The 20,088-nt window shown below is 39.9% G+C and overlaps 1 protein-coding gene across 9 annotated transcripts in view; it reads left to right on the top strand.

Moving 5' to 3' along the window:
• Positions 1-20,088, top strand: part of CACNA2D1 (calcium voltage-gated channel auxiliary subunit alpha2delta 1) — an 846,695-nt gene that overhangs the window by 586,962 nt on the left and 239,645 nt on the right. For all 9 annotated transcript variants that reach the window (XM_068276177.1, XM_068276179.1, XM_068276181.1 and 6 more), the window contains exons 9-10: positions 1,507-1,557; positions 4,792-4,891. In XM_068276177.1, coding sequence (XP_068132278.1) covers positions 1,507-1,557; positions 4,792-4,891 — 151 coding nt within the window. The remainder of the gene's footprint in view (positions 1-1,506; positions 1,558-4,791; positions 4,892-20,088) is intronic.

Consider the following 20,088-nt stretch of genomic DNA (forward strand, 5'->3'; position numbering starts at 1 on the left):
GTGACCATAGGTACTGTGACTGATCCCCAAATATGCAGCCCAATATGCATCAAGCTGTGAAGCATTGTATGTTTTGATCCCTTTGTCTCTCTCAGAATTACAATTTTTCAGCAATACAGTAGCACGTTTGTGAAGCAGATGGGCTAGTCTTTGTTTTGCATATGTACCAGTATGCCTTGGTTGCACATTGCACAGTCATTAGTTCACTGGTTGTCCTTTTCTTGGACATTTCCTAACTCTGAACACTACATACTGAGAACAACCTTACAAGATTTGATATTTTGGAGAAGCCCTCACCCAGTTTTTAGCCATCACAATTTCACCCTTGTCAAAGTTGCTGTTAGGCTTCTACTAGCCCAAGAACTGACTGTTCTCTTGCTACCATATACTGTTTATACCACTCTTTGGCTGGAGATAAGTGCTAATCTCTCCACCTGTCAGACTTCCTATTATTGTGGCCAATAGGTGGCCATACACTGGTTGATTTTTTTTCCTTCTATTGATTATTATAACCGATAAATGAATTAAATGGATCAAACATTGTTGTCATTTGAGTGTCATTTTGCCATTCTTATCAGCCGATATTCGATCAAATTTTTAAAATGAATTGATCGGGTAGGTTGGGTTATTTCAATTGATGGAACAAGAATCGAGAGCTTTTCATTACCTGCTTGGTTGACCTTTACTTGATCTGATTCACCAGGGTGCTTTTGTGATCGAAAATGGCCTCCGATTGATTAAAGGTGGAAAAATAGAACAAAAATTGACCCTAGTGTATGGAGGAAAAAAAAAATAGATAGGTCAGTCGATCATCCTTTAATCGACCAGCGTATGGACAGCATTAGTGTATAATTTATGAAACATTTTAATAGACTTAATAAGTATTGGTTCCATTGTGATTGTGACATTATACAGTATCCACAATAGAGCAATAACTTATTAGGCTGTTTAGATATGGTTATAACAATTAATAATTGATACAGACATCTGAGGTACGACCGCTATGCTCTGCTGTTGTAATGACATTCAATTGTGCTAGTTCATGTGACAAGTCCATATTGTCACATGAACATGCATAATACATGCAAAATTCTGCATAAAAGTTGCTACATATCCAGTCCATTTCAATCAAATGTGTTTGATTTATTTTTCAGCAGAAATAGTAATATTGACAAAAGGTTATGACTCCGTAATATGGCAGGAAGACCCAGTCCTTGTGTAGAATGGTTAAACAATGGTTTTCAGGAGCTTGGCAGCAGAAAGTCAAGTTGTTTTTCTTGGAAAACCATTCAAAGAGACCTCTTATTATACAATGAAGTTTAGTATTCAGTAGTCTCTAACCATTGCATTTGTTATACAGCTTAGAACAGTCATAATGTTTTGTTGTTACTTTTGTAATCAAGGAATTAAATGGGTTTGCATGAAATCACTCATAGTTCTTTTCAAATACTATAGTGTAGAATGTATAACCGCCACAAACATCATATTTCTTTGTTTGTATTTCAGGTATATACAAGGAGCCGCATCTCCGAAAGACATGCTGATTTTAGTGGATGTGTACGTATTTTTTTGTTTAGTTACCTTGGGATTAGTTGGGGTCATTAATGAAAATCTAAACAATCAAATTATGACTGTGAAAAAATGAATTGGAATAAATGTGTAACAATTCTAGAACAAGAGAGCCCTGCCCTTGCGAGCTTACAATATAAAGGAATGGGGGCTAATACCAGATGGGGTAGTATGCAATATTCATACCTAGAGGCAGTGTGTTTTAGGTTATCTAGTTGGAAGTACAACTTGGCCAGAGGTCAAAAGGGGAACTGGTCTAAGGTAGAGTGTATGCTTGACGGAAAAAATGAGTTTTGAGGTCGCATTTAAAGATATTAAAGGTTGAAGAGTGATTGATGTGTTGTGGCAGAGAATTCCAGAGGAGGGGTGAAGCACATGCAAAATCTTGTACACCTGAATGAGAGTAGGTGTTTCTAGAGGACAATAAAAGGTCATGTGTAGATCTGAGATAGAGGTTGGCTTGGTTTCTGGAAACTAGTGAGGAGATGTACACAGTAAAGCTATTGGGCATGATTCACAAAGCTTTTTCACCTGTTTTCCTCTGTTTTCACCTTATCTATGTTACATATTTAAGCTACCAAAGAGAAAAAATATAATTTCGAAAATGATTATTGAAGTGAAGTCAATCAGGATCAACTTACTTTGAGTGATTATTTTGCTTGTAAATGTGCTGAAAGGTTATTTTTATCAATTATGTGACACATAAGTCATGTATGAGAAGTTTTGTGAATAGAGCCCATTGTGGAGAGCTTTGTAAGTTAGAGTTAAGAGTTTGAACTGGATCATCTGGATAATTGGTAGCCAATGTCGAGCTTGACAAAGAGGATCCCTGAAGTGCTGCACTGGACCTGTGCAGTAACATGTATGTGAGCCCAATCGGGCCCATGCTACAGCACTGGCAGCTCACACGTGTGCAGTAGCTTGCAGACCTGATCAGGCTCAGATTTTTCCACTGGTGCAAGTCCATGCTTGTGCGGATGCCCAAGCTGTCGATTATCTCTTTTTCGGGGGTTTTAGCACTGGAACAGGCCTGCATAGGAGGACGGAGCCTCTGGATCCTTTTTTAGGATCCAGAGGTTTACCACTCCTAAGGTAAATACCGCATAGGGGCACTTCTTTCCCTTCAGGTACACTTTATTGACCATATGCAGAAATAATAGACATGTACACCAAGTTTAAATTCTTATTTGGAACTTATGTTTTTAGTCCTGAATAATATATACACTGCAAGCTATAAAACAATAGCCATAAAGGATTACAGAGATGTCAAAATGTATAGGAAGCCACAAAAAGTTGACATGTATGCAAGTGTAAACACATGAGCATACTCAAATAGTTTGGGCAGTAAACAAGCTTACAGTATTATTTACTATGATAAAATAACATGCTATTGGCTAACCGCAAACAAACAAAAAAAAGTGACTGAAAAACTAGTCTTACAAGTAGACACCATCTGATGTGAAAAGTGGCATATGAACACAAAAGAATTATACCCTGCATACAAAGTGCATGGGAGACCACCACCAATAATATAACCTTAGAGTCTTTCAAAGCTATACACCCTTTGTCAATGGGGAGCAGTGGCATAACAATAGGGGGTGCAGAGGTAGCCACCGCACTGGGGCCCTTGGGCCAGAAGGGCCCCGAAGGGTCCACCCTCTATCAAAGTATTAGCTCTCTATTGGTCCTGTGCTTGTAATAATCACATCTACAGATGCTTTGAATAGTAGTAATCCTTAACACACTGTCCCACATCCTCTTCTTGCACCTCTTACACTGTAGTTCCCATTGGCAGGTTTTGGTGCGCCATATCAATTATGTATGGAGTGCTTGGGGGGGGGGGGGGGGGCATGTAAAACTTGCACTGGGGCCCATAACTCCTTAGCTACGCCACTGATAGGGAGAGATGCAAGGATGCTGCTGAAACAGGCCAAGAGTGATGACCGTGCCTCTGCAGTCCAACATTTTCATCCAGCTTAAATAGCTGAGTGCTGAAAAAAAAACCAGACTGAATATACTGGGGCTGGCTCCATGATAGAAGTTTTTAGTAATATATGATAACTGAAAAATAGAAGTATTTCTGAAGCATTTAAACTTGATGTTGATGACAACAGATGTTGTGCAGAACTCTGTTGTATTTTAGTCTAAATCACTACATTTACTACATATATTACTACAATTACTACAGGTATTAAAAAATGGGAGACACAAAGAAATTGAATATGCTGTTGTACAGTTACATTCCCATAAACATACAAAATCGGATGAGACTCACAAAGATGAACACAATGGTGGGTGGCAAAATTGGTGATTTTTACTTTGGTCATATTACACTAAAGTGAATATGATTAAATAGTGCAGTTGTCCTTATTCGATTACAGTCCTATGCTCACATCTGTACCAGGTTTTTTTGTGTGTGTGGTTTTTTTTTAATAATTTAGGTTCCCCTGCATTTATAGGCAAAAAGTTGTCATTGCCGTTGTGTGCACAGCCAAAACTCCTCACAAGGTTCGCTGGAATACAGTTCTTCACAGTTTCTTTTATTTTTTTTATTTTTTTTGTCCATTCCTGGACGACCTCCATAAACCAGAAAATAAAGTATAAATCTAATATGATAAACCTTTCGTTTATGCGCTAGCAATTTGTGCCCACAACAAACACACACTTAAAAGGCAGTAAAATGAAATCTGCCTTCATATTTTGCTGCCTTGTTTTCGATTACATTCTGTGAGCTCTTTTTGAAATGTATTTAGTGTTGTATATACTGAGTGAAAAGTGAGAGATTCAGTCTATTAAAAGCATCTCCTGGTTTCTACTGAGAGCTCTTTGTTAGGTTAATGTCTGGGGAGAAAGCATCAAGCCTGATGTGTCTACTTGATTGCTTTGTAGTAAAAAAAAAAAAAAAATCTATTCTCTAGTTTGTTGCTTTGATGGAATAGATTGCATCTGATGCTTTAAATGGATTGAAATACTTTTATATTACTGCAGTGTGTTTCATCAGCATTTGCAATCCCTCCAGTTTGAGCTTTGCCCTGAAGCAGACAAGCTACAATTTAGATCCTTTAAAATGCCTATTATCCCAAGAAGGAAGGAAGAAACAGACATGTATAACTTAAAATAGCTCTCCAATTAATTTCATTGACACTGGACCTGAAACTGATTACGATATTTCAAGCAGATTTATTTTTGTAACCCTTTTCTCATTCTCGTGTCTTTGTACAGAAGCGGCAGTGTCAGTGGTTTGACACTGAAGTTGATAAGAACCTCTGTGACTGAGATGCTAGAAACACTTTCAGATGATGATTTTGTTAATGTTGCTGCTGTAAGTATCCTTGTGTTGTTATACATTTGTTTTCGCTCTCTCTCTCTCTCTCTCTCTCTCTCTCTCTCTCTCTCTCTCTCTCTCTCTCTCTTTCTTTATTATTTGATCCATGTTGAGTTTATTATGAACTGCCCAATTTATAATCTGGAGTGGAGATTTCTGATACTGGTCAAACATATAGTTCTTCATCTTAGCAGATACATGTAAAACAATGCAAAGAGTGTTGTACATCTGTTTAGGTTGTCATTTATCTAGTTCCTAGTATTTTGATAGAAAGTTTTGAAAGATGCTTTTAACTGGACAATTTGTTGGCCCTCATTCAGTTCACCTTTTCTCCTATGTTTTCTCCTAGGCGATAATTTTTCATAATTTGTTTAGAATAAATATAAAATGTATATTTATAAATGAAATGTGCAGCACTCTGCAATTAAAAAAATGCCAAACGGTAGGCGAGAAAGTACTGTCAAAATTATTCTGAGTATTTTCTTGCTTGCTGGAGGCATCCTTTTTTCTACTATCCTATAAGTTCCTAAACCTATTCTAATGTGCTCTGGCTTACTGCAGCACTTTCTACTATCACCGTCTCTGTAATAAATCAACGTATCTTTCCCCTGTTGGATTTGTCGCCCTGTGTCTGGAAGGTTGCCAACTCTTCAGTGTTGTTGTTCTGTTATGCACGCCCCCTCTATGCACACTCCTGTGTGTGTTATTTACATTAGGCAGCGTCTCTGCTCTCTTGTCAGTGAGAGAAGAGAGCTGCCTTTTACAATCTGGATAAATCATCCTCTGTTAGGCTGTGAAAGGAGCTGGCTGGGCTGTCAGATACTGAAGAATTACAGACACCGGCAGAGCTGTCTGCAGGAAGAGACAATCAGCCTGTCACTCTTCAGTGGATGAGAGCTGCAGGGGGAAAGAAGGTAAACACACAAATGATCTCTTGAGATTCAAAAGGAAGGCTGTATACAGCCTGATTGTGTATGGATGTATTTTCTATGTGTGGACATACTGTACATCAACCTACTTCCAGTTTTGGTGGCAGTTTGTTTGTTTATAAACAAACTTTTTAAAACTGTTTTTGACTACTTTTAATGTGGCGGGGATTGTGATAGAGGGGAATAGGAGATGTCCCCTAACGCACTGGTATGTTTACTTTTGTGCGATTTTAACAATACAGTGGCATTTCATTGATCAGATGTGGAAAATATCATGTAGTAGAAATCTTAGGATAAAAAGGGAACTGATTATGGACCCTTATGCCTTAAAAGGTGCAAAATGTCTTCTGAAGATACAAGTCAAAAAGTTGTCCTGTGACTTATTCATTTCAAATGAATTCCGTCATTGCTGAATTAAACATTTTCCAGAGCAGAAATAGTGACCAGCTACATTTGCCGTATTTTACTGCTGTGGATATCCATTCAAAATAGGGACTTGTCTGGCCTTTAGTGATTTAAGCATTCAGATCAGGTAGCAAACTCAACTGAAAGCATAGTTGTTAAAGGTCAGGGACTTGGAAATTACTGTAGCCAACAGAATAGTAAAGCAACGAGGTTGCTGGCATTTTTAAAAATAGTAGCAATGCCAGACTCAATATATTTTTTTTGTTTTCACTTCAGGTTAGCTCACTCTTAATGTAGTGCCTAAACAGTTACAAACTTGTTCCTTTAATTCCCTAAGACATTAATGGGCTGGTGATCATTTGTGATCATGGACAAGTCTTAAAAACTGTCCATCAGCAAAAAAAAAAAAAGATAGTTGTGTGATGCAGCTTTATACTCACTAACCATTTACCAACCTCAACATTACCCAAGTGAGAGCTGCAATCCTTCACCATCTATTTTCGGTCAATGCTGCTTCACCACCTCCTTCTCCTTCTTCTCCTTCTTCTTCTTCTTCTTCTTCTTCTTCTTCTTCTTCTTCCTTCTTTTCCTAGACAAAATTCCTTTACTGATTCCTCACCTTATCCTTTCATGTTTATCAAAAAGAGCAAACCTCCCCTTAAGGTAGCCATAAACTCATTGATGTTACTATTCAATTACTGACAGTCTGATCAAATCTGATAAAATATATTGCCCCAACATGTCCCATTCATTCAATTTCGATAGATGTTGATCTAAAATAAATTAAAACTGTTCTGTACATGAGAAAATCTCTGTTGATCAGGGGCGGGGCAGGAGCGGTGGTCAGTTGATGTCCCATAGGGTTGTGCTGCAACTAGCAGTGCATCACTGTAGTTTGAATGGTTTTCAATAAATGTCCTGCTAAAATCTTTTGAAAATCAATGTGCTGTGTGTAGTAGAAATTGATCCCTCCTGATCAGATACCAACTGGGGACCGATCAAATATTTTTCCACATCAGGTGGCAATCTATTAGTGTATTGCTAGCTTAAAGGAATACTATCGATTCACATATTTTTTTTCAATTGACACAGGAATTGTTTGGGAAGTGCTGCTAAGTACTGGTGTATACATTTTAGTAGCAACTTCTTTGTTTACTGTTAGCAAAATACTTTCAAGGTTTACTGACGCCAAAACTGACGGCTGACTGAGCCATGAGGAGAGGGGAAATTCCCCTCACACTTGATCAGTTAACCCTATGTGTAGCTCTGTGTGTGACAGAGCAGAGAGCTCCCAACAGCTGCAGCTCCTGTGTCCTGTGTTTGACTGAAGTGTCTGAAGAGAGAAGAGGAAATGTAACTAATTCTCACAGCTTTTCATACTGTTTTTGCTTTCAGAGTTTGATATGTTTGATATTTTCTTTCTGTAGTCTGATATGCAACTCTGGCTGTGCATTGAAGCAGACACCCCTTCTGCAATTGATTTGTCCCAATATAGCTAAATCCTACACTCAATACATTACAGTTTTTGCCTCTGATATTTAACATGAAAGGTAGAAAAATGTTTACACAGCTACTTAGACATTATTTGCACACTGTCATTTTAGAATCACTTGGGTATCGATAGTATTCCTTTAAGTCTATCTCTCACCATTAACCTTTTTAATTGCTCCCGAAATGTAACTCAACTCTGCTTTCATAATCCATTGTTCTCTTAGCTTTATCACTGGCACTTAATTCTAGGTGCCCTACCACATTGCCAAAACATTTTTACCATTAGCTCACGATGATCATTCCACTACCTGTTCTGCAAAGCAGGTGATTTTCCTGGCACCCAAACTGCTTGCATTCTAGGGTGCTTAGTGAAGCTAGGGTTTTCTATCAGGAATGAAGGGTTTCAAGCAGCAAACCACGTCCTAGTCATTGCACAGAGTATAAGGAAAAGCAATAAATACACCAGGGACAAATTATTATAAGCAACAGCAATACTGGATGCTCCATGCCTAAAAGCCCATAAATAATGGTGTTGTATTCCTAAGGAACCTTGTTTGAGACATCAATTTCATTTTTTATCATTGTCTCTCCTGCTTAGTGGATCTGTGATTGTTGTTTCTTGCTTTTTGCAATTCCTGGAATAAATATACATCATTACAACATGCCCTTGTTCTAGTTTGCCCTACCATACTTTTATTTACATTCAGGTGTTTCTTAGTGCACAGTAGTATCTTATTAAGATTTTCAATTATGAACTAGATGATGCATACTATAGTGTGTAGTGATTTATTTATTTTAAACAAAACTTTTGCCTACTTTTAAAGTTTACTTTTCCAACAGTCTATATCCTAATCTTCATAGTTAAACTTTATTTTTTAGTGTTTTATGTAAGACTTCATTTTTAAAGCTGACTACTTTTAATGTATCTACATGCATCTCAAGACATTTGACTTACAGTTAGAGGTATAGCTTAAAAAAGTTCCTAGATAAAAATATAACTCTAATAAGGTTTTTATTTTGTCCACTTTTATACTTACATGGCATTTTGCATTTTAGTCAGACGTACTAGTCTCCTCATAGATATTCATTTAAGGCATGTTGAGATCACTAGCTCAAGTTTCCTGTTGAGATTGAGATTTGCTTTACAAATGAAATTGGAATGGTTTGAAGAAGAACTAACTAAGCAGCAGGCATGTTTTATAGGCCAAACAAGCAATAATAGATTAGGCTGTCATCATCAGTTTATTGTCCTGAGAAGAACTTGATTGTTTTATCAGGGCGAGAATCAACTAGAGTTGTTGTTAATAAGGGACAAGTGCAGTAGGTAAGTGTAATTTGCTCTGCTGGCAGAAAAAGTGCTAACTCTATTTTGCATGCTATACACTAATATACTGGCAAGGTCACATAAATGAACAAACAAACAAATATATTACACAGAACAAACTAATTTATCAAGCCTTAATATTTCACCAGAGGAGGACACCATGTAGGTCAACTAAGACCAGAACGGGTTAATGGGGGTGGAAATATTAAACCACAGGGGAAACGTTGCCACAGAAGAAAAACATTTAGGCAGAAAATGCTCCTCAGTTATGGGGCAATGCCCATGAAGCTAAATGACATAACATTTCTTTTCTCACATTTTCTAACCAAAATATTTAATTCATTTTGTGTATTTTTTAGTTCAATTGAAATGTTTCATATGAAAATGTTTGCTTCAATGTTACGCTGGTCTTTGCATGTCAGACTGCATATGAAAAGTGGTGTCAGGTTTCACATACAATTACAAACAAAGTTACACTTCCTCTGCTCTCTGCAGACAGCTCAGTCAGAGACAGGCAGTGAGAGCTTTCTCTCACACACAGGGTTAATGGATGCAGTGTGAGGGAATCCCCCCTCCCTTCATGAACGAGTAGTCCCGTCAACTTTTGCCTCAGATGCCGTCAGCAGAAGTGCTTACACGTCTGATATTTCTGAATGACTTGTTGTTTGAACGACTTGCATTTCAAACAGCAAGTTGTTCAGACTTCATGTACACACTGTACAACCGGTCGTTTGGTATGCTAATTTACCTAATTTTCATGTCATTTAACCAACTTGATAATGGACAATGGACTGGATAGAACAATGGACTAGATTAAATGACTGATCAAGCAACTTGTTTTTTTAATGTCTTTTAGTGTCAAACTAATAGGCTTTCAAACAACAAGTTGTTTGTACACATGTCTAACTATCGTTTGTACACATGCCAAACTGTTGTTCAAACAACCGGTTTGAATGACAAGTTGTTCAGGAATATCATATGTGTGTACGTACCTTAACCCCCAGAGACCCAAATATAGAAAAAAACGTAAAAAATTTTTTTCGAACGTTCACATGTTGTTATAGGAGGCTTGTGATCCCTAAATCAGTGTTTTTTTTTATTTTGACATTTTAGTAACTTTTGGAGAGGATGTTGTAAAATTGCAACGCTGGGCCTGTAAGGTAGCAGAATTTCAATAGTGTCACTCTCTCTCTGAACACATGTAAGGAATAATTAAAAGTTTATTTGTACTTTACAGCTTATAAAGACCCACCTAAGTTTATGTATATACACAACAACAATAGTATAATAAAGAAAAAAGTAATTTTTATTATCAATTAATACAAAAAATGAGTATCATATAAAAAAATTGGACCCAGACTATGGGCTTGATTCACTAAACCATGAAAACACATAGCACAGCCCTTTTCACACCTTTTTTTGCGTTTTCGCACTAACATGAATTTGTTTGTGTGTAAACGTTATTTTTTTGCGCTTATCGCTAAAACGCAAATTTTTCCCTGTGAAGCGCCCATTGACTTCTATCAGCGGTAATCAAGAAATTTCGTGTTTTTGCACAAAAAATTTAATGTTAGCGCAAATACGGGCAAAAACGGCCACGCTATGAAATAGCACTAGTGCAAAAATAGCACTTGTGCTATCTTCATAGCACGGTTTTGTGAATCGAGCCCTATATGTGCATGTTTTATTTGTTCATTTATTCAGTTATGGTAGTTCCATAAACAGTTATTTTGCTCTGAAAAGCAGAGGCGAACATTGCACTTCCTGCAAAGTGTGTTGGTATAGTCTTTTGCACAGTGTCGGCACCGTCCTCGGCTTTGATGGGAAAATGTCCAATCATGTCCTTGCAAACTTCCTTTGGAGGGTGTGCATTTGACTTTTTGGCTGTCATGGCAGCTGAAGAACCTCCATCATCTGTAAACTGCCTCTTTTGGGAAGTCAGGGTGCCCCCTCTTGATAAAACTGGGCTTGCAGATGGTCGCCCTCGCTTTGACACTGACCCAGCCGTTCCGATCAGGATAAGAGAAGATGCCAACTGGGCCTGAAACATTCTCCTGTTTAGCATCTGTTTCTTTGGGATATCCAAAGCTTTGCAGTCCCTTTTGTACAGGAGCCAAGCATTGATCACAGCTAGGATAATGGTGTGCCAGAAGATGTAAAGGTACCAGCGGCAGGACTTCAGTGGAAACTTGTATTTTGCTGCAAATGAGTCTAACAAATCCACTCCGCCCATGAATTTGTTATAGGCAGCCACGATATAAGGCCTCTCAACTTCAACAAATCTTTTGGCAGTTTTGTCCCAGCGTTGAATCTTCTCCACTGGTTCACCAATAACTCCATATTCCTCTTCGTCACTTGAATCTGTGTCAAAGGGCATTTCCAAGTCACTGTCCCCATTCTGGATGGCCTCAATTACATCCTGCACACTATACATGATTTGGTTTTTCTTGGTTTCAGACATTCTGAAAGTTGAAAGAAAAGCTAAGTAACTACAAAGCAAATTAACTAATTATTCTAATGCAAAGATTCACACTTTCCATTCCACAACTTCTATCAAGTAGACCTATTGTTCAATTAGACATGCAAACACTTTAATCCTCACCTCCTAGAGATTTATCACCTTCTCAAGTTTAAAGTGCAGTCAAAACCTTGCTATCACTTTGACCCACTGTTGTAAAATTACAACATAGAAATAACCAGCTCTAAATATCTTAAAATCAGTATATTCAATGATGTCATAAAATCTGCATGATCTACACATATTAATGATCACATAAAAAAATATTTCAAGCTTTTTACTTACTTTAGTCCTGATGTATCCCGTCCAAAACAACAAGATGATGTACTCCAAAGCAGGCAACAGGGTTGTATGACTTCATGGCCAGATAAACAGACCTATTTACACATTCAACCATCCAATGGTGTTGCAGAACTGAACAATAGGTTCTATTAGTAATGTACATGAAGTTTTAAAAAGAAAAAAAATGGGGGAGGGTTTATTTTTGTAGCCTTAAATGTGATGTTGTAATATTACAACACTGGGTCTCTGGGGGTTAAGTGTGAAATGAATTTGATGACCGTAAACAAACAGATAAGCTTTTTTAAAGTATACACCCATACTTAAAAGCACTTCCAAAACTATTCCTACCTCAATTGAAAAAAAAACATGTTAATCAGTAATGTTCCTTTAACCCCCTTCTGACCGCCTAATGCTGATCTGAGTCGGGGGGGGATTCAGCCCCAGGACCACCCCCAGGACCACCCCCAGGACCGCCTAACGCTGAAAGGCATTTAGTCCTAAGGTGGGGTTTTGCAGAAGATTGCGCGCGCATCCCTGCTTGAGTGATGGAGCTCCGCTCTGTCATCAGTCTCCCAGTGGCGATTGCCACTAGGAGACTGTTAGACAGTGAAACCGCTGTCTATTTACATTTGTACAGTGCTGCGATCTATGGCAGTGATGTACTGGGGACAGCCATTTCACTTGGCTGTTCCCTAGAGAGGCTCAGGAATAATCGCTGTCATTGGCTGGTGGGGGCCCGGGGGCAGGTGGGAGAGTGGTGGGAAATAATAAAAAATAGGGAATTTTATTTAAAAAAAAAGAACAAAACAAATAAAAAAAAATAAAACAACCAAGCAGCGATCAGAGCCCACCAAGAGAAAGCTCTGTTGGTGGGCTGAAAAGGGGGGCGGGATTAATTTGTGTGCTCAGTTGTATGGCTCTGCAGTAAGCCAATTAAAGCTGCATAGCCCTAATTTGTAAATTAGAAAAAAAAATAGCTGGGTCATTAGGGGGGTAAAGCCTGTGGTCCTTTAAGTGATTACGTTTTTATACGCAACTGCACTGAGAGGTAATGTTTCATGCTGAGATTATCTTGCACATATTGGAGCCATGGTTTTACTCTGATGCCAACCTGCAAACACTGAAGCAGTATCAACTGGTGCCTGTTGCGGCGAGGTACAGATAGAACGCACTTTGACCAGTCTAATAGTGGTCACACTGACTGGGTGAGTTTGTTCCCCGACGGGTGCCCTGGTAATGGTTGAATTAACCTGGCTTAGGCCCAGTGCACACCAAAACCGCTAGCAGATCCGCAATACGCTAGCGGTTTTGGGAGCTGATTTCAGAGCGATTCTAGGTATGTTTAGAGAGGTTTTCTAAACATACCTAGCGGTTTTGGGTGCGTTTTTGTGTAGCAGATTACACATATTGTTACAGTAAAAGCTGTTACAGAACAGCTACTGTAACAAAAATGCCTGGCAAACCGCTCTGAACTAGCGTTTTTCAGAGCGGTTTGCGGTTTTCCTATACTTTACATTGAGGACGAAACGCTTCCGAAAACCGCAAACGCGCAGCAGGAGGCGCGTTTGCGGCTTGGCAAAAAACGCAAACCGCCGGTGTGCACCATCCCATTGCAATACATTAGACAAGCGTTTTTAGAGGCGGATGCGGCCAGCGGATCGCTCCAAAAACCGCTCGGTGTGCACTGGGCCTTAGAGTGCATAGGAAAAGTATTGAATTGTGCAAGAACTTTTATATGAGAAGGGACTTTTTTGGATGAGCGCTATAACTATTTTATGCATATACTGTAACATTTGTGTGCTAGATCCTTGTTTCCATTTTCATACAATAAAAAGCCAGGAAATTAGACAAATTATATTGTGCACTATACATTTTTAGAAGCTTCATATTGTTTCATAGCAGTCTACAGGGGATACTGATCTTATACACACATAAACAATGTGACACAAGATCCAGAGCTTTCATACCACAGAGCCACTTTTTTCATCTGCAGCGTGATCAGGCAACAGTTAAAGTCTTTATCACATTTCATAATTCTGAATTTCAGAATAAGATGTTTGAAACCCAAATGACGATAAAGAGAGATGAGGGATAAACATTCTGCTTCAGTCTTTTTTAAATAAGACTGATGCAGTGTAATCAAGATGAAGTCCCCAAATACCTCCTTCATATGCGGCCCCGACGTGCAGCCCTCCAATTGCTTACATCCATCTTGAGAATTAAGATAGAAATAAAAGTGGCACTACCAATCATGTTAGCAGAACCTTACCTATCATTATTCATGGTCACAGCTAAAAGATTAGGATATACTTTCTTGCCAGTGAAGGCAGGAAAATGACACTGTGACTTAATCAGCCATATCAGGATTTATGCTGAAGTCTCGATGAACAAGAGGCTTAAATATTAATGTGCAGAACCACTTAAGTGGGGTTTTTTAATTATATAAATGCATTTGTTTCTTAGTAAGCTGCAGTACATGGACCGTGCAGCACCAATATAAATCACCAAGGGTTAATATGTCAGACGTTCTCATCTTAATTTTCATTCCGGCTACAGCAATGCATCGCTCTTTGCATGTGAATAGGAGCCTGCTGTTCGTAAATGTGGAAATGTATGGGAATTACTGCCATTTCTTCCAATAATTCAGTTATATGCTTTGATTGAACAAAGTGGAAGATGACAGAGCCAGAGACTTGCTCCCCATACTCTGATATACAGCCCTGGTTTCATAGGTTTCCACAGTGCAGATCATTTGTAAGTTATTGTGTGTTTCTCTGAAACTGAAAAAAATTGCTTTAGTTGTGTCTGTGACATGCTGATCAGGTTCCTAGTGGAAGGTTTTCTATCTTCTAAATTTGATAGTTGTGTGTCCATAGCTAATAGTTTACATTTTAACACCAAAAATTTAGATGATTACTGCGTGAGTATGAACTTCTTACATAAACCAACATCTCGGAGAAGCACACTATAGTGCCAAAGCTTAAACCCCAGAAGTCACTCTTGTGTGAACATCTCAGCTTGTATGTCTCATTCGGAGAGGAAAAATGTGTCCTGTGCTAGCAGTTAATGGCTGTTCTTGCCGCAAATGACAGTGAATGTTACTATAGAGGGTTCCATATCTTTCTGAAGAAACTACAGATCTATTTTGTTCTCTTTCAAGAAAACACATTGGAAAGAAAACATATTTTGTTTTATTGCTCACAAGTCAATTGTAATAATCGGATTAGGTAGTATGACGCTTGATTTTCGGATTATATTTCACAGGTTGATGAGAAAATCCATATGACGATAGTCCTAATATTTTCAGTAATAGAGATTTGCTCTCCTCTTAAGTGCTTATATCCTCTTGTACTAGAATTATTGCAGTTTGGCACACATTGCTATTAAAGATTGTCAGCAGCATTATTTTAATATTATTATGCTTCCTCTGGATCAGCTGGCATATGTGCAGTTGGATTGCTCGTAATTGAACTTACGAGTAGCACTTCCTGTCTGTAGGAGGGGGGGTTAACTTACCCATGCTGCCTATAGCCCATGTGCTCCACTTGTGTTCCACATCACTTCCCTGCTTCCTTCTTCCAGGTTGAAGAGAGAAGCATGAGAGTGACATGGAATGTGAGTGGAGCACATTGGCTATAGGCAGCATGCGTAAGTTAACCCCCCCCCCCCCCCCCTCTCCCGCCGGACAGCAAGTGCTATTCTTAATTTAATGTGCAGGTTAAAATTGTACCTTATTTTCTGGTTACACTCAATGGACTTCAATGGCACTTTACACATATTGTATAAAAAATTAACATGGACAAACAAGGGTTATAAAGATGATTCATAGTTGTGTAGACTGACATTTGCTGCTTGCCACCTACTTCCCGTGATTTATAAGTCCACCACCTCATGTATTGTAAACAAATGGTTTCTAATGTAATGCCAATGTTGTCTGATTTTTACAGTATATCTTTTCTGTTGTGAGTGTCATATTGTATCCTCTGACTACCAACTGACCAATTGAATCCAGAGAAGAGAGCAAATAAGGTTTAGTGCTGTTTAGCAAGCTTTTTTTGGTCTGTGAAACCGATATCTACTTGCTTCCTACACACTGCTTAAATTTTCTTAGCAATCAATTGCTATTAAGATTTCCCTTCTTCATTTTTGGGTTTAGTTGGGCATCATCTAGCACGTTAAACACCTGGGCTGTCATATTGATTCTTTTTTAAAGGGAAACTTAACTGTGATGAAAAAAAAAGTTTCACTTACCTGGGGCTTCCCCAAGCCCCCTGCAGCTATCCTGTGCTCTTGCTGATCCTATGCTTAAAAACAAGAAGAGAATCGAGAGCCCAATATGGTGCAGTATTGTCAGGTAAAATGAAGAGTTCAATACAATTTTATGTATATATAAACTCACAAACACGGGTTACCAATAGGCAACCACTTTCAATGCAGGTGGGGAGCATTAGGACCTGACCCCACTCAGGTTAAGAAGTCGCTCTCTGTAGATAGTAGATGGGGATGCACCCCTCCACCCAGGGTGGACTAGAAGATCAGCAAAAACTCGGTATACAGAGGCGCCAGAGTAGAGTAAAACGTTTTAAAAACCGCTTAAAAGGAGAGGGGGATGTTAAGGTGGACTCACCTCCCTCTTACAAAAAAAGAAAACTCACTTGAGTCTTAATAAAATAGAATTGTCAAGTAATTTATTCAACTCCACAAATGCAACGCGTTTCGCGGGCGTGACCCCGCTTCTTCAGGCAAAAATAGGAGCACAACTCAGTGGGTCAAGCAATAAGTTTGAGCGCCTCTGAGGCGTTGCATTTGTGGAGTTGAATAAATTACTTGACAATTCTATTTTATTGAGACTCAAGTGAGTTTTCTTTTTTTGTAAGAGGGAGGTGAGTCCACCTTAACATCCCCCTCTCCTTTTAAGCGGTTTTTAAAACGTTTTACTCTACTCTGGCGCCTCTGTATACCGAGTTTTTGCTGATCATGCTGATCCTAGACTATCCTCTGGTCCCCCGATGTGGGTTAGCTTAGTTTTAACCCGACTAAGAGTTGGCCCTTGGCCATGCACATCTTTGTTTGCGTTATCATCATCAAGCGCGTCCTGCACAGTAAGAGGTTTCTCTTACTGCACCTGTGCAGGATGCACTTGACAACGGGAACGCATACAAGGATGTGCGCGTGGCCAGGGACCAACTCTTAGTCGGGTTAAAACTCAACTAACCTGTGGGCGGGACCGCAGGATAGTCGAGGACCGGCGAGGGCACAGGACAGCTGCAGGGGACTTGGGGAAGCCCCAGGTAAGTGAAACTTTTTTGTTAGCAGAGTTAAGGATCCCTTTAACCACTCTGCAATCACCTAACGCAGGATGGCGGCCACAGAGTTGCTCTCTTGTTCCTCGATCACGCCATATGGCGTGATCTCGTGAGGAATGAGATTAGACGGGAGCTCGCACAAGCGTGCTCTCCTGTTAGACAACACAGCATGGCAAAGTGAGCAGCCTGCCAGCGGCTGACCAATGCTGGCAAGCTGCAATCGTTACTTAAAGAAGCTTTATTTCTATAACGCTGCCATCTAACACAGTGCTGCACAGAGGAACGGCTTGTCACTAACTGTCCCTCTGATAGGCTCACAATCTAATCCCTGACATAGTAGTGTAGTGTAGGGCTAATTTGGTGGTGGGGGGGGGGGGGTATTAAAAAAAGTAAATATTTCACTTTTTAAAAAAATAAAAAAACAAACAATCACAGCCGCATTCAAATACTACCAAAAGAAAGCACTATTTGTGGGAAGAAAAGGAGGTAAAATTAATTTCGGTGCTAAGTTGTATGACTGAGCAATATACCATTAAAGTTGTGAAGTTCGGAATTGTGAGAAATGGCCTGGTCAGTGGTCACTAGGGGGGCAATCAGGGCTGTATTTAGGGCTTGGGCTCCCCTAGGCACCCCAAACCTATGACGCCCCCCCCCCCCAGTAGGACGTTGGCGGCGCGCGAAGCGCGCCGCGGCGAAAATTGGGCGTGGCCACAGAATGCAGTGGGCGTGTCCATAACACAGTGGGTGTGGTCAATTAAAATTTCCTAGTAAGAGTGCAGCCCAAAGTCGGTGGGGCCATGTTTTCTCCCCAGGTATGAGTAAAGTGACCCTAAAAAAGCAAGTAGGAAATGTCCCCCCCCAAACTCGCCCCCCCCCCACACACACACACATTAGCCAGTGTTCTCTCACACAAAATAGTGGTAGGTATTAGATTGTGAGATCCCCTGAGAAAAGTCAGTAACATGACTACGTTCTCTTCAAAGTGCTGCAGAAGATGCCAGTGCTATATAAATACATAAGAATATGGTAGGACATTAGACTATGGTAGGATTAGATTGTAAGCTCCTCAGAGGATAGTCAGTGACATGACTACATACTCTGAAGTACTGCTGAAGATGGCAGTACAATATAGTACAGTAGTATGGCAGCACGGTGGCGTAGTGGTTAGTGCTCTCGCCTTGCAGCACTGGGTCCCCGGTTCAAATCCCAGCCAGGTGAACATCTGCAAGGAGTTTGTATGTTCTCCCTGTGTGTGGGTTTCCTTAAGACACTCTGGTTTCCTCCCACATCCCAACAACATACAATACAGATAAGTTAATTGGCTTCCCCTAAAAATTGGCCCTAGACTACGATACTTACATACACATATGACTATGGTAGGGATTAGATTGTGAGCACCACTGTAGGACAGTTCGTGACAAGACAATATATACTCTGTACAGCGCTGCGTAATATGTTGGCGCTATATAAATAACTAGTATAAGTACAGTCAGTGGCGGCTCCAGGGTTTTTTGGGGGGTGCTATGCAGGGCTGGACCAGTTTTTGTGGCTATAACCTGCAGCGCGCGAAAAAAATGGGCATAGCCATGACCAGATGAGGGCGGAGCTAACTGTAATTTAAAGTGAACCCGAGGTGAGAGTGATATGGAGGCTGCCATATTTATTTCCTTTTAAAAGGGACACTTAAGCCAAATAAAAAAAATAGTTTTACTTACCTGGGGCTTCTACCAGCCCTCTGAAGCTGTCCGGTGCCTACATAGACTCGCTCCGATGCTCCTGGCCCTGCCGGCAGCCACTTCCGGTTTTGGCGACAGGAGCCGACAGGCCGGGAACGCGAGTGATTCTTCGCGATCCTGGCCATAATAGCACCCTCTATGCTGTTATAGCATATAGCATATATCATATAACAGCATAGAAGGCGCTATTACGTCCAGGAATGCGAAGAACCACTCGCGTTCCCGGCCTGTCAGCTCCTGTCGCCGAAACCTTAAGTGGCTGCCGGCAGGGCCAGGAGCATCAGAGCGAGTCTACATGGGCACCGGACAGCTTCATGGGGCTGGTAGAAGCTCCAGGTGAGTAAAACTCATTTTTTTTATTTGGCTTAAGTGACCCTTTAAACAATACTAGTTGCCTGGCAGCCCTGCTGATCTATTTGGCTGCAGTAGTGAACTGAATTACGCCAGAAACAAGCACGCAGCTAATCTTGTCAGTTCTGACAATATTGTCAGAAACCCCCGACCTGCTGCATGCTTGTTCAGGGTCTGTGGTTGAAAGAATTAGAGGCAGAGGACCAGCACGGCAGCCAGGCAACTGGTATTGCTTAAAATATTACTCTCACCTCGGGTTCCCTTTAAAAGTGCAACGCAAAGACAGTGGGCCCAAGTTTTGGTCACCCTTTCCCCAGAAAATTCACATAATTGTGCAGGTTTTCTCAAGAAAATACACGTGATGTGAACAGATTTGATCAGAAATACGAGCAATAATGTCAGCACAGATTTGATCAGAAATACGTGCAATAATGTCAGCAGATTTGATCAGAAATACGAGCCATAATGTCAGCAGATTTGATCAGAAATACGTGCAATAATGTCAGCAGATTTGATCAGAAATACGAGCAATAATGTCAGCAGATTTGATCAGAAATACATGCAATAATGTCAGCAGATTTGATAAGAAATACGAGCAATAATGTCAGCAGATTTGATAAGAAATACGTGCAATAATGTTAGCAGATTTGATCAGAAATACAAGCAATAATGGCAGCAGATTTGATCAGAAATACGAGCAATAATGTCAGCAGATTTGATCAGAAATACGTGCAATAATGTCAGCACAGATTTGATCAGAAATACGAGCAATAATGTCAGCAGATTTGATCAGAAATACGAGCAATAATGTCAGCAGATTTGATCAGAAATACGAGCAATAATGTCAGCAGA

This window comes from Hyperolius riggenbachi, chromosome 3 (genome assembly GCF_040937935.1).
Source record: "Hyperolius riggenbachi isolate aHypRig1 chromosome 3, aHypRig1.pri, whole genome shotgun sequence".
NCBI classification, from domain to species: Eukaryota; Metazoa; Chordata; class Amphibia; order Anura; family Hyperoliidae; genus Hyperolius; species Hyperolius riggenbachi.